Source organism: Mustela erminea, chromosome 10 (assembly GCF_009829155.1).
Source record: "Mustela erminea isolate mMusErm1 chromosome 10, mMusErm1.Pri, whole genome shotgun sequence".
Taxonomy (NCBI): Eukaryota; Metazoa; Chordata; class Mammalia; order Carnivora; family Mustelidae; genus Mustela; species Mustela erminea.
In genome coordinates, this window is record NC_045623.1 from 99,222,484 (window position 1) to 99,237,454 (window position 14,971).

The window sequence follows — 14,971 nt, forward strand, 5'->3', positions numbered from 1 at the left end:
ATACCCATTAGCATGGCTAAAAAAACCCAAGAAAACAACTGTTGTTGGGGATGGTGAAATCAGAACCCTCGTGTGCTGTTGGTGAGGCTCTAAGGTGGTGTAACCTCCGTGGAAAACAGTATGGCGGTTCCTCAAAAATCAAAAATAGAATTACCTTATGATCCAGCAATTCAACTTTTGGGTAAATACCAAAAAAGAATTGAAAGCAGGGTCTCAAAGAGATAGCGATACACCTACGTTCATGGCAGCATTATCCACAGTAGCTAAAATGTGGAGGCCGCCAACATCTACCAACAGAGGAGGGGCTAAGCAAAAGTTGCTCTCTATACACGGTGGAATGCATTCAGCTTTAAAAAGGAAGGATGTTTTGACACGAGCTGCATGGAAGACTCTTGAAGACATGATGCTAAGTGACGTAAGCCGGGCCCCAAAAGACAAATCCTGTGTGATTCCACTTAAATGAGGTACTGAGAGCAGCCAAAACCATAAAGGCAGAAAGTAGAAGGGTGGTCGTCATTATATGGCGGGGGAGGGGGGAGGAGAGAACAGGCACTTCGTGTTTATTGTGTTATCATGAGCGTAGGGTTTCAGTTCTCCAAGATGAAGAGGGTCCTAGACATGGAAGGTGGGATGACCGCCCAACAACGTGGATGTCCTTTATACCAATGAACCGTGCACTTAAAACCAGTTAAGATGGAGGCGGGGTATGCCTGGGTGGCTCAGTGGGTGAAGGGTCTGAGTTTTGATTTTAGCTCAGGTCGCGATCTCAGGGTTATGAGATCGAGACCTACGTCAGGCTCCACACAGGGCATAGAGCCTGCTTAAGACTTTCTCTCTCCCTCTCCTTCTGCCCCTCCTCCACCCCCCTCTCTCTCTCCAAACAAAAGCAAAAAAAAAAAAAAAAATCCCCAAAACTAGTTAAGATGATAAATATGTGTACTTTACAATAAATTTTTTTTAAAGAATAAAGGTGATTGGAAATGGTAAATATCTAGGTAACTATTTTTCTCATCTGCTAATGTCCTTAAAAGAGAATGGACAGTTTAGAAGACAAATAAAACAGTGTATTATGGAGCATCTAACACATACAGATAAAAATGTATGAAAACAATAGCACAAAGGCAAGAGGACAAAAAGCATTTTACACTCTACACAAAGCTGTATAATATCACTTTGAGATAGACGGTGGTAAGCTAAGGAGGTATATTGCAAACTGTAGAACCATGGTCAAAAACGAAACAAAGATGTGTAGCCCGTAAGCCAGCAGTGGGAACATTCAGTTAATAAAAAGTCAATCGAAGAGGGGAGAAAGGGACAAAGCGTACCCACCATAGCGAGTCCTTGGAGTGGCCCAGCACTGTCTGGCCTGCCCTTGAGGCTCTGGAGGTCCTTTCAGATGCACGGGATGCAAAGAGCTCTTGGTCCCCTTGGGCTGTGGGGCCAGCCTTTCCCTGGGCCCATTTCCTTCCAGCCCTGCTGGGACTCACCCCTCACTCCCAGCAGAGCCTCACTCTGACCCTTTTGCACAAGGCTGTGCCCCAGCCTGCGGCTCTGACTCTAAGTATTTCCCTCAAACTGCTAATCAGTCACACATGGAACTTTAGAAATGAATTGATCTTGGGCGCCTGGGTGGGTGGCTCAGTGGGTTAAAGCCTCTGCGTTCGGCTCAGGTCATGATCCCAAGGTCCTGGGATCGAGCCCCACACTGGGCTCTCTGCTCAGCAGGGAGCCTGCTTCCCCCCTTTCTCTGCCTGCCTCTCTGCCTACTTGTGATCTCTGTCTGTCAAATAAATAAATAAATAAATCTAAAAAAAAAAAAAAAAAAAAAAAAAGGAATTGATCTGAGCCCAGAGACTGTGTTCCCCTCTGGAGAGCTGGCCTAGTGCACTCAGCACTCAGCACTCAGCAGGGGCTTCCCTGGAAGACTGGCCAAGGAAAGGGAGGGTGGGCTCCCAGTTTCGCGAGGTCTCCTACCTGCCTCTCAGCCGCCCAGAACTGCGGGGATCCGTCCTTGTCTCCCAGCCGTGCTCCAGCTGTGCTCTACCCCACGCCACCCTCCTCCCCGGCTTGACTGCTACCGGGCTCTGCGGTGCTTTTGCTCGCCCTGAATCCTTCCAGGCCTCTTGTGTGCTGGATCGGAGGCCCTCTCTGAGCCCAGAGCTCCCCGGAGTCCCTGTCCCTGCACCTGTCACCCTGTGGCGCAGACCACCAGCTCCTGGAGGGCGGGACCCCACCTGGGCTCAACAGCCTCAGTTCTATAATCCAACACACGGAAGACAAGGCCAGACTGGGGCCTTGACTCCAGTCCACCAGGACCAAGCTCCTGTCCTGGAAACTTCTGACCCAAGACAAGCTCCCTTCTAGGAAGAGAAAGTCCCAGGTGGACCTCCTCCCAGCGCCTCTTAAGGCCTTCGCTTCAGAGCAGCCCTTCCCAGGACCGTCAGCCACGCCCCTCCCAGGACCGTCAGCCGCGCCCCTCCCAGGACCGTCAGCCACGCCCTTCCCAGGACCACCAGCCACCATCAGGGCTCTCTTGCCCTGGGCAGGCGTGGGAGCTCCCAGCCCTCCCATCCAATGCCCTGGGCCCAGGGTTGTCACTTGTGGGGACCAGAAGCCCTCTTCCCCCGCCTGAGAGAGGGTTTGCTCAGCAAATCAACTGTGCAACAAGACACGGGGCCGGGGGGGGGTGGCGGGGCACCTGGCTGAACCTAAGAGAGGGAAGCCATTTATAGTCCCCAATATCCATCCCCATGCTGTCAATTAATGCGTGTCTGCCCTTCAGAACGGTTCTCTTTTCATTAAAGTTGTCCCCATGGGGCCTCAGCTTGGCAACAATTTCCCAGCTGTTGGTCCGAGCTATCCTTAAGTGCCCAAGTTGAACAAGACCGCGTGACTTTAGAAGTGATTCAGATGTTTTATAAAATTTGACATTGTCCCTGCCCCAAACCGAGCTAGATGAGACCCCGAAATCTGAGTTTGGGCACAGAATTGAGACATCATCTGGGTCCTGATTCAACGCAGAAAACACGAGGCCATGGGGGGCCCGATCCCTGTTGGCTCCCGGACCTTGCGTCTCTCCCCTCGCTTCCTCACCTGCAAAATGGGGCTCACCATGGTCGCCTCACAGAGGCTGGGAAGGCTGAGAGGTGAGAGAGCGTGAAACCCTCAGCACAGAGTCTGGGGCACATTCCGTGTCCCATAAACGCGAGTAGTAGGGGTTGTCGATGTTTTTAGCGTTGAGGTGCCATGGGATGACGGGAGGGGGACTGACTCTGAAGTGAGGTATTCTGTAGCATGACTTTGCACGCATGATTTCTCCAGACCTCACTTTGTCTGTCTTTAAAATGGGGGTAAGAATGTCTATCCCACATTGATGTTGCGACGGTAAAATAAAATCATGGACATACAGCGACGGGCGATGGGGCTGGTGGATTTGGTGGTCGGTATTTTAGAGATAAGGGGACCCAGGTCCAGAGAGGGCAATGTCATGCCCAGAGCCACACAGGCTGTGTTCTTGAAGATGACCTCACTGGGGTTCTTACCCTTAGAGTTCATGGGCCCCTGAAAGTTCCGGGAGTGAGTCAAAGGGTTCCAGAATGCAGTTGTCAAGTTTTGTATAATATCGCCTCTGGAGAAAGTGTCAACAGTTTTTATGAGATTCTCAGAGTGGCCGTAGTCTCCAAAAGTTACAAGATCCGCTGTTCTAATCTAACCCCCTTCAATTCACAGCTGGAGAAACTAGGTGCCAGAGAGCAAGTTAGAGACAGGCCACATTTCCGCAGGGCATGAGACCCTCCCTCCTGCAGGAGGCCTGGGGGTGTCTAACTGGGGGGGGGGGACACAGGATCCTTGGAGACAGTCCTGATCTCAGCTTTCAGAATTTGTCAAACTCCGTTCACATCTGGCCGCTAATTTGCACCCACGCCCTTCCGGGTGCTGTGGCATCTTGGTTCCTTGAGGTTTTCGTGGGCAGTCATGTTTTGGGCGAACTTGGGCAAGAAATCCTGCGTTTTTGCGAAGTGAAGCAGGCAGCCCTACCCTCTTCCGCGGTCAGCGTTTACTAACCATGTTGGGAGGGAGACAAAGGCACAGCAGGGGTCTCTAGCTTAGTTGGCAGAGGATTGGCGGGGGGAGGCACTGGTTAGGAGTGGGTGGTGAGCATGAGGTACATGTGGGACCCTAAGGAGGGGGGAAGCCCTCTGAGAAAGCGAGTTCACGCCCACCGCTCCCCTCCCCCCGCCCATCACTCCCCTCTCCCCTCTTTCACACCACCCCCCACCCCGCCCCCGTCAGGGTCCTGTCCCACAGGGTCCTGACTCGCCAAGGAGGCTGGCATGTTCTTGCTTCGCTTGCTTTGGGTTGCTACCTGAGTTTCTGATCTGATCTCGTACGTCTCTGCTGCCACCCTGGAATCACGCTAAGGGCCCCTCTCCAGGACCCACAAGCCTTTGGTTTCCTGCTCCTAAACTAGCCTGAGTTCCCAGCCTTAGCCCCCTCATTTTTTAATCCACAAAGCGGCTTCTGCAAATAATAGCACACACCACCAGGTTTGATTAATTAACTGCACGAAAACGATGGGGAAACCAGCGAAGGAGATAATTATGCAAAACAGAAAGTGTCAGATTTACGACGCTCGTTCTTTCTCCCCCGCTGCACTCTGAGGACTGAGGGGGGTGCTCTGGTTCCCTGGAGCTGCTTGCTGAAGGAGCCCCCGCCCCAAACGCTGCTCACAAAATGTCAGGAGGGAGGTAGGCAGGAGGTAGGACAGAAGTGGGGGTGTGTGGGGGGGTGTGAGGGATGAGAGCGGGACACACCTGAAGGGAGGAACTCCGCCCATTCCCAGGTGCGCTTGCTAACGGAGCCCCCTCCCCTCCAGCCCTCAGCCTCTGGGGGAGACTTGGCACGAAAGCCTTTCACGTCCATTTCTTCTCTGTCGCATTCTGCTTCTCCCCACCTTACCCCTCCTTTCCTCCTCCAGGGATGCTAGAGCTGGGATTGTGGTGAAAGTAGGCAGTGCGGATATTTTGGCCGAATTCCCAGACCTGCTCGGGCTGGCCCTTGGAGATAGAGAAGTTCTGGGGGCGCATGAGTTCATCCTGCCTCCCGGCTGCAGGGATCATGGGCTCCTGGGGCCTCACTGATTCCCTGGATCCCCATCTTTCTATGGGGAGGGCTGGCCCAGAGCGGGACTGGGATGTGCCGGGACCCCCTGGCCAGGGGCATTCCTGGGCACAGCCCACGATCCCCCATCCCTGGCCCAGCCTGCAGTGCCCGTTCACCCCCCACTGTGTGATCTGGAGGTCCCAGGGGGACTCTTCTCTCTTCCCCCTGGAGACACAGCCTGAGCAAGGTGCCCCGGCGTGCCAACCCACCTCCTGCCCGCCTCGGCGTCACGGTAGTCCTCGATGGCCAGCCGGAGCTTCCGCCGGTGCAGGGAGCTGCACACGCCCAGGCCCAGCTCCAGGTCCTCGTCACTCAGGCTCAGCAGCACCTGCACCGCAGGGAGGTGAGGACTGAGTGCCCAGAGGGGAGGTGTGGGGTGGGCTCCCGAGGCTGCCAGGACCTGCTGCCAGCTGCAGCTGAGCCCCGGAGGGGTCTGCTAGCCCGAGGCCAGCCATCTCCCTGCCCTTCCTTCTCTGCAGTCCTGGCAGAGCACGTGGCGCATCTCTGCTCCAGGAGGTGAGCGGAATCACATGATGGCCCGTGGAGCCCTCTAGCCCGGTCCTGCCCTCCTGCAGCAGGGACGGGCAGGTTGGGCCCAATTTAAAGATGTGGAAACTGAGGCTCAGATGGCTAGGTGCCTTGCTGGGGAGACATGGTGCTTTACTGGGGACCCTGGAGCCTGAACCCAGTTCAGCTGGCTCCGAGAATACATCCTTTCACCCTGGGATGGGGTGGGGGTTGGGGTGTGGGGTGTGGAGCGGCTCAGCTCTGGGTTGGTAAAGTTCAAGGCGGGGTGGGGGTGGGGCAGGGGGGCGGGGGGATTCCCGCTGGGATCCCGGACGTGCCCTACCTTCCCGCTTTTCACGTTCTCCGCACAGGCCTTGACGTACATGGGCATGGCCATGACCACCTCCAGCCAGGCCTGGACGGTGCCGGCCTTCCAGTGGGCCATGGGGGTGGTCCTGACCAGCTCCACCTGCTGCAACCGGTCCATCTGCTCCTCCCCCTCCGACAGGCTGAGGCTCTGCCGTGTGGGGCTGCACTGGCTGTCCGAATCTGCAACACACAATTGTAAACTTGGTGGGAAGGTGGGGAGGGGGCTGCGGGGGGCTTGTGGGGGGGCGGGGTGGGGAGGCAGGGACTGGGCAGATTGCACCCCTGATGCACTCCTGGGGTACAGGGGGAGGGTGGGGATGAGTCCCTCTCATGCGTTTCTTCTTTCCAAAATCCAAATGGCTTTTGTTTTGTTTTGCTGCCCCTCCCCCATTACAAAAGTAATCTGTTCCCCCCCAAAAGCACAGACTTTTAAAAACTTAATCTAGAAAAGAATGAAAACAAAACACAAAGTGAAAATCGCCCCAAATCCCACGCTACCCAGAGACAGCAGCTGTTAGTTATAGTTAAATATTCTTCGGGATACACAAATGCCCACGTTTCCAAACACACACAGACCCACGCTTACACACACAGAGCCCCGCACACAGACGCCACGTTCTCCGTTTTGTAACACGCCGTTCTCCTTTACACCGTGGAGGACACCCTTCCATCTCCGTAGAGATCTGTGATACCTTTTGATGGCCCAGGAGTCATCAGAGGATGCTTTCTCATTTATGAGCATGGGTTGTTCCCCGTTTTTTGCTATTGTAATCAACATAGTGGCAGTCATCTCTGGGCCGCTGGGTGGTTTATTTTCTTAGGATACACAGAGCCTCAGCTCCATTCCTCAACACACTGAAACCTGATTCGGGAGTAGCCCCTTGTAGGCGAAAATGTCTATCCCCCAGCACTTCCTAACCCTACTCTTTTTTTTTTTTTTTTTTAAGATTTTATTCATTTGACAGACAGAGATCACAAGTAGGCAGAGAGGCAGGCAGAGAGAGGAGGAGGCAGGCTCCCCGCTGAGCAGAGAGCCTGATGTGGGGCTCGATCCCAGGACCCTGGGATCATGACCTGAGCTGAAGGCAGAGGCTTTAATCCGCTGAGCCACCCAGGTGCTCCCTAACCCTACTCTTCAATCCATGGTTAGACACACCTGATGAAGTAGACCAGGTTCAGGCCAGACTTGACCGAGATGGAAAGAGTCTCCTTCTCTAAAGTAGGGTTAAATCAACACCCACACAAACTCAATACCATGACAAGTATTAAAAAAAGAAGCCTGGTTAGGAAGGACCCTGATGATACTGTACATTGTAAATTATCGTAACGATGTAAAAAATACTTATCCATCTAATCAAGCAGGTGGTTACAAAAATTGTGTGTGAAATCACACAGATAGTTACGGTTACTGAGCTTGGGTGCCAGGAGGAATGAGCTTACTTTCCTCTTCCTGTACTTTTGTCCATCATCAAAATTCTACAATGACCAAATGTATTTTTTTTAAACATATGCATTTCTAAAAAAATTGGAAAAATTAAGTAGGAAGTGGTATAGATGGTTATTGATGGAGTTTGTCCGAATGAAGGATGCCCCTCATTCATGCACTGGAAAATATGTGGTTCATGAGAAAGGTGTCACTGGGGATATTTTTGACATGGGAAAATGTTAATAACCAACTGGCAAGTGAGGAAGGACAGTATGAGACAGCAGGTGCGATGTAATCCCAGCGCATTTAAAAATGGTACACATGATTCTATGATGTAGAGCTGTAATATATGTATATTTATACATTTATACATATAAAATACTAGTTAGATAAATATTAAAAGTCTGCGTCTGGAAAGGGGTGATGGGTTAATTGTGTGTGAGTCTCTGTGTGTGAATGTTTTGTGTGTGTGTGCCTCTGTGAGTAGGCAAGGGTGTTCTCATGTGTGTGTACACTTTCCTGTCTCCCATGTTTTCTGCACTGAGGCATGTTATTTTTGAAACAGACACATGCAACCTAGAAATCTTTTTCGAGTCACAAGGCCCCTCTCCCCAGTTCCTTCAGCCCTCCCCTGCCCCTGCCATGGAAACTCTTTGGAAGTCGCTGTTTCTGCTTAGGGACCATACACACATACATACACACTCTGCTTAAACCTTTCTCCCCAACGCTGGGGGGCCTCTAGCTTCTCAGCCAAGAGCCTTAGGGAGCCCATGGCTGCTGGCCAGGAGGATGCCACCCCGGGTCCAGCAGGCACTGAGCAGAGCGACCTAACTCAGGGCGGGCAGCTAAGATGCCTCGTGCCTCTATTTCCCGCACCCTAAGGTTGGCATAATGTGTAATGCAGTTCCCTGCCCTCCTTCCCAGGGCTGTTCTGGGGACTCTGTGACTGGGGATGCTAGGTAGGTAGAAGGTCTCTTCCCTGCCCCCAGAGAAACGGCAGATGGCACAGAGCTCGGAGCAGGTCGCTGGTCTGAGCCTGTGTTGCCATGACGCCCAGGAATGTGGAAATGTGGGAATCTGCAGCTTCCTCTGCAGGCTTGCCTGCCCCCCACCCTCCCCGAGTTCTGAGTTTCTGCCTGGTGAGGCTGCTGCCTGTCCCCACCCTCGGTGACCCTCCTGCTGGTGCCTGGCTCCCCAGGACAGGTCTGGCTTGCAGGGAAGCCCTTCGGATTGGGTCCTACAGATGTGAGCCTCTGGCACACAAGGTGGGTGTGTCCTTCCTGGCTTGGAAAGAGCTGAGAGTCTCTGTGCTTTTTCTGTGACTGAGTCCCATCTCCGTCACCTGCTTCTGGGAAGCGGAGAGATGCACATCGCCACATCTGGTTACCTGAAATTCCAAGACCCAGCCCGTGTTGTCCATTTGGACCGGGCTTGTGGAAAGAGGCTTTGGAGTTGAACAGACCTTGGCTCTGGGTTAATTTCTTCACTTCTTCAAGTCTCAGTTTTCCCATGTATAAAATGGGCATAATAGTAATACTCTCTACCTCCCAGATTAATGACTCGTATAAATTCTGCATGTGTACCTATAGTAGGTGCTCAGTACTTGCCTCAGTCTCTCTGCCTTCCTGGGATGAAATATGGCTTGAGTTCAGCTCAGGGCCTGAGGGGTTCCCAGCAGGACTCCCACCCGGTCCAAGTGGGCGGGGGGGGGGCTCCCTGTCAGGTGAGGGGTGGCCTTTTCTCTCCCATGCCTGGGGCGGGGGAGTGGCCCTGGGCTAGGCCTCCCCAGGTGAAAGCTATAAGGCAGTAGGGGAAGGAGGAAGGAAGGAAAAAGAGAAAAAAGAAAAAAAAAGAGAGAGTTGGAGAGAGACACTCCAAGAGCAAGCCTTCAGGAGAGGAACAGGGCCACAGACACAACAAAGACACAAAGAGAAACAGGAAAAAAGAGAGAATGAAGAGGAGGGTGGGGGGGAATGACAGATAAGGGGACAAAGGGAAAAAGCAAACTTCTGGGGCGTGTGTGGATACGTGTGGGTCGCTTCGCAGCTCACGGGCCTCAGGCTGGCGAGGAGAGCTGGCTTAGGGCGTCCGGGCTCGAGGAATGCCCGAGGCGGAGCTGGGGTCCGACAAGCAAACCACACATTGTGGTTTCTGAAGAAAGACAGCCATTCGCCACCCTGCCCTCGCCACCCGGGACTGAGCTCCGGGACGAACTGCAGAAGGCCTGAAGAGGGGGGCGTCTTTGGGGCTCGTGAACCATTAATTAAAGGCAGTTTCCAAAATGTAGGCACTACGGTGCCCAATTTTATGTCTGGGATTCCATCCATCCTGGCTTTTATCTCCCCTCTGTCTCAACCCAAAGAGGGGGAATAACTCACATTTATAGTCAGGCAGTGAGTTAAGAGAGGCGGGCTGAGGCCCGGGTCGTCTGAGAAAGTGTCGCCAGGAGGCCAATCGGTCTGGATCCTTCCGAACACGGGGAGGACCGAGGCTGACTCTGGAAGAAGAGGTTTTACTTCTCCTACCAGATGGATTGTCTGGTCCCAAGAGCCTAAAGCATTAACTCTCTGGTCTATTATGGAAAAGACTCTACAGAGTAAAGTATTGAGGTTCTGAGGTGGGCATGGGCATATGAGAGACCTGGGTTTGAGTCCCAGCTCTTCTGCTTCTCTTGGGGAAGTGTTTTGACTATTCTTAGCCTCACCTTTACCATCCAGGAAATGGGATGATAATAACGTCTAAGCTCACGGGTCTAAGTGAGGACAAACGAGGTGACGTATGGTGCTCTAACCGCTCAGCTCAGTGTCTGGTATGCCGTGGCTGCTCAGGGTTTGAGTGGGGACCTCTGTCCTCTGCAAGCTCACGTCTGTTGCTGTCTAGACCACCTCTGTCTTGTTATGTGGTTCGTCCACGTTGAGAAGCCTCTACGCGATAAAATACACACCGAATTCTGAAGGCTTTCTCCCAGAAGAGAAGAAAAAGTAATCTCCATACTTTTCATGTTGATCACATCTTGAAATGATAATATTGGGGGTATATCGGTTGAAATAAAAATGGTTATTAAAATTCATGTCACCTGTTTTTACTTTTTAATGTGTCTACCAGAAAATCTTAAATTACGTATGTGGCTTTTACGATCTTTTCCCTGCACAGAACTGACTTAGATGGAAGGTGTGGGCTGTTTTCTCATTGCCTTTCCCCCTTCGATTGGTTTGGAAGTGAAACACCTGATTTCTCTGCTTTTGGTTCAGTGGTTCTCAATGTGGGGCCCCTGGGCCGGTCCCAACAAGCAACACCTGGGAACTGGTTATGGATGCAAAGTCTGGGAGCCTGCCCCAGAGTTCCTGCAGCTGAGCTCTGAGGGGTGGGTCCGGGAATCTGTAGATTAACAAGCCTCCCAGGTGATTCTGATGGGAGCCGAATTTTAGAACTGTTCTTTATTGGCTACCCTTGAAAACTTACCATATGTATTTAACTTAACAAAACAGTCATCGTGATTATTATTTTACCCTATCAATATTTGCTTCAAATAACTTCCCTCCACGCTGACCACGTTCTCATCACTTCTTCTTGTGCCTCAGACCTAGCTTCTTGGGTAATTTTTCTTATTCCTGAAGAGCGTGATTTAAAAGTTCCTTGGATTAGGAGTATTTTTTGGTGGTAAACTCTGCAACTTTTTTCTGAAGAAAGCCTATGATCCCCCCTCCTCTATCAAAGAGTTTTGCTGGGTACACAATTCTAGGCTGACAGTCATTTCCTTCTGGCACCTCATTGTGGTGAGTAGAGGACCGTGTTCTACTACCTTCTGCCTGCCTTTTTGCTGAAGAGAAGGCAGCTGCCAGCCCAATTGTTCTTTGGTGAGCTCCTTTTAAGATTTTCTCTTTGGGGTGCCTGGGTGGCTCAGTGTGTTAAGCCTCTGCCTTCAGCTCAGGTCATGACCTCAGGGTCCCGGGATCAAGCCCTGAATCGGGTTCTCGGCTGGGCAGGGAGCCTGCTTCCTGCTCTCCCTCTGCCTGCCTCTCTGCCTTACTTGTGATCTCTGTCAAATAAATAAGTAAAAATTTTTTTTTAAATAAAAGGTTTTCTCCTTGTCCTCGGTGTTCTGCAGTTTCATTATGATATGACTACATGAGGATTTCTTCTTATTCTGACTGATATACATCGTGCTTCCCGCATCTAAGGGTTTATTTCTAGAATATTCTCACCCACTATTTTATCTTATATTTTAATATTACCTCTTCTCGATTATCTCTTTGCTCTCCTTCTGGGATCAGACTTTCTAATTCTTTTTCCCTCTCTTGTAAGCTGCTGCTGTCGCACAGAGTTTTCTGTGGTGGTAGAAATGCTGGATAATCTGCACTGTCCATTGTGACAGCCGGGAGCCACATACGGAGTGAACACTCAGAATGTTGCTAGTGCAGCTGAGGAACTGAGTCCAAAGCTTTACTGAATTTTGATGAATTCAAATACAGGTCTTATTGCCACATGTGGCTCGTGGCTGTTGTGGTAGACCAGAAAGCTCTGATTTCCCCTCAAGGTTTCCATCCATTTTTTTCTCTGCATTGCATCTGGGTAACTTCCTTAGACCTATTTTCCATTTTTAAAATTCTCTCTTCAGCAGTTTACTCTGCTGTTTAATCCATCCTTGGATTTTATTTTATTTACTTATTTTTTCTAAGTAGCTTCCATTGCACAGCATGGAGCCAAAGGAGGGGCTTGAATTCATGACCCTGAGATCAAGACCTGAGCTGAGATCAAGAGTCAGCTGCTTAACCGACTGAGCCACCCACGTGCCCCTGGAGTTTATTTTTTTAATGTTACTCACTACATACTTCTAAAAGTTCTATTTGGTTCTTTTCCCAGTTCACCTGGTCTTTTCAGATAGTCTCTTACTGTTTGCTCATGTTTATGACTTCATCTTACATTTTTTTAAGTATTACATACATATTAGCTTGTACTTGGTGTTGGTAGCTATGTATCTGAAAAGGCCTTGGAGGGTCTAAATTTGCTGTATTTCTCTGTGGACTCGCGTGCATGCTGAGCTCAGATTTGATCTTAAGGGAATCTCTAGAGTTTAAATAGTGGACATTTTCCTCCAGAGAGGAATTCTGAGACCTGCCGGGGCTGGAGCAGGGAGGGAGGGGGGATGGTGCCTGGTAGCGGGGACCATTTCATTCCTGTTAAAGAGACATGGGACAACAAGAGACCACAGGCTCTGGTCCTTCACTTCGCCACACCCCAGCATTTACGTCCTTGTCCACAGTCCTGACATCAGCGTCTGTCCCCAGGACAGACCCCAGTTTGTCACACGTGCTTATCACTCACTGCTCCTGTTCTGGTCTTAGCTCACAGCTTTTTAGTTTTGGATGGGGTAACTTGGCAATTTCCCTTACTTTTGTTGAGGCCAGAGATATATTAAAAAGTATGTTTTATTTTAGATTTAGTGGTCTGTCTTCCTCCACACGGGCCCGAGAGGACATCCTCTGGCTGCGTACACTGTCCACCCCATGCTCTTCACGTTCTGCTGGTGGGTCTGTCCGTCTGCCCAGCTACGAAGGGAAGTCCGAGGTCAGAGGTCAAGTCTATCCTCTTTATCATCCATGCCTGGTTCATGGTGATGCTCAATGCCATCATTAAAAGCCCAAGTTATGGGAAAGGGACAATCGATAAAGTTTTGTTTTTGTTTTTATCATTATTGTTTTAACTTGAATCTTCCCAGGGACCTCTGCTGTTCAACACCCATCACTGTCTCCCTGGATAAAACCAAGCTCCTTACACGACAAAGCTCTGGGTGACCCAGCCCTTTGCCGGCTTCTCCTCAGTCTCAGGCCCCCTCCCCAGCCCCCTGGGCTTCTCGCACTTTCCCTGCACTCCTGGTCCCCTCCCCCATCTTGAATCTGTTGCACCTGCTGCTCTCTGCCTGGAAGTCCCCCAGCTGCTGGCTTCTCTACTTCGTGACCTCCTATGAAGCCTTCAGGCTCTACTGTGACATTGCTTCTTCCAAGAACCCCTTCTCTGGTCCCCTGGCGTTTGTTGGTCACCACCTGCTACAGCACACAGAGGTGTCCACACCTCTGCCCCGCACACATGCGCTCCCAGTGCTCTCAATAAGCCAGGTCTGTTCTCACCTGCACTTCTCACGGCTGAAATCAAGGCTCGGTCATGGGATTATTCGGGGCGTGTGCCTCCCACTACAGCGTAAAACCCATAAGGACAGGAGCGGGGCCTGGTTTTGCTCCCGAGATATCACCGATGCCTAGCAAGGGCTCCATGTCTGCTGATCTCTATGATGCCAATTCACCCACCGCAGCCCATTTCTGTGACCAACAGGAGGCCACGGGACATGCCGCCTCACACTGGGAGCCCTCGCGGCTGTGACCATGACTACTAAACTTGCGAGGTGCTTTGCAACCTGAGCGTGAGCAGCCCCATCACAGAGAGGAAGAAAGTAGGTTCAGAAATGCCCATCAGCTGTGTCCTTGGACAGAGCCAGGACCCGGAGCCTGGATGTCACGTCACTGGCCTACGCTTCTTCCTCTCCTGTGAGTCTCCTGCCACACCAAGACGAGCAGCTGCTGGAGGCTAGACTTTTCTCTCTGGTTGTTATTTCATCTTTGCCATGGCCCTGAGAGATAGGCAGTTTTTTCCCCAATATATAGAGAGGAAAACTGAGGCTCAAAGGGACTAAGTGGGCAGCTTAGGATTGTACAGCTACATACTGGCTTTGGGATCATACCCAGAGATCTGGCTCCAAAGCCTGGCCTTTCCTCAACACCCCTCCCTATGTTGCTCGGTTTTGATCAATCCTGCTGGGCTCAGGCTGTCCCTAAAATGCATCTGTGTTTCCTGCACACACAGAAAAAGATGGAGGGAAGCCAGCAATGGCTCACACACCCGAGTAGCAGTTGGTGACCCGGCCTGTTGTCTCCAACTGCAGGCTCCACACCACCCCTGGAGACATCAGTGTGCTAACAAGGAACGAGGCTGGCGCCATGTCGGCATTGAACCCATTGGGATGCGATGTCCTTATCTGCGGCCCAGCCCAGGAAAAGCGATGAGGCAGCTTAGAGCTGGTGGGGTGACAGGGCAGGAGGGGCCAGACATCCTGGCAAGAGGGCGTGCCCATTCCTGTCCTTGCCCCCGGGCCCTGTGGCAATGGGCTCAGCCACTCTGGGGCCTGGGAGAGCAGCAAAATCAATACCCCGGGGCTGGCTTTTCTTAGCCGGTCTACAGGGACCCTTCCCTTTCTGCAGTGGCTACACACTGACTCAGGTTCTTTCTGATGCTTTGATAGAGAGAGATCCAGACTCCACCTTGCCTTGCTCCTGGCTCACGTCTTAAGGTTCCTGGGAATCCCATATAAGCCCAGGGACTTTCTGGGGCTAAACAATGTCAGAGTGTGTATGCTTAGAGCTCTCCAAGGAATCACTAACTTAGCACCTCCAAGCACGAACTACAGGGGCTGACGGAGTTGCCCGTTACAACAGGTCCCGGAGGGTGCTCCGT

At 51.6% G+C, this 14,971-nt stretch overlaps 1 protein-coding gene across 2 annotated transcripts in view; it reads right to left on the reverse strand.

Annotated features, from left to right (window-relative positions):
* The window catches only part of KAZN (kazrin, periplakin interacting protein), a 1,027,640-nt gene that overhangs the window by 14,161 nt on the left and 998,508 nt on the right, over positions 1 to 14,971 (reverse strand). For both annotated transcript variants that reach the window (XM_032360798.1, XM_032360799.1), the window contains 2 exons: positions 6,014 to 6,219; positions 5,373 to 5,491 (listed from right to left, as the gene is read on the reverse strand). In XM_032360798.1, the coding sequence (XP_032216689.1) occupies positions 5,373 to 5,491; positions 6,014 to 6,219 (325 nt within the window). The remainder of the gene's footprint in view (positions 1 to 5,372; positions 5,492 to 6,013; positions 6,220 to 14,971) is intronic.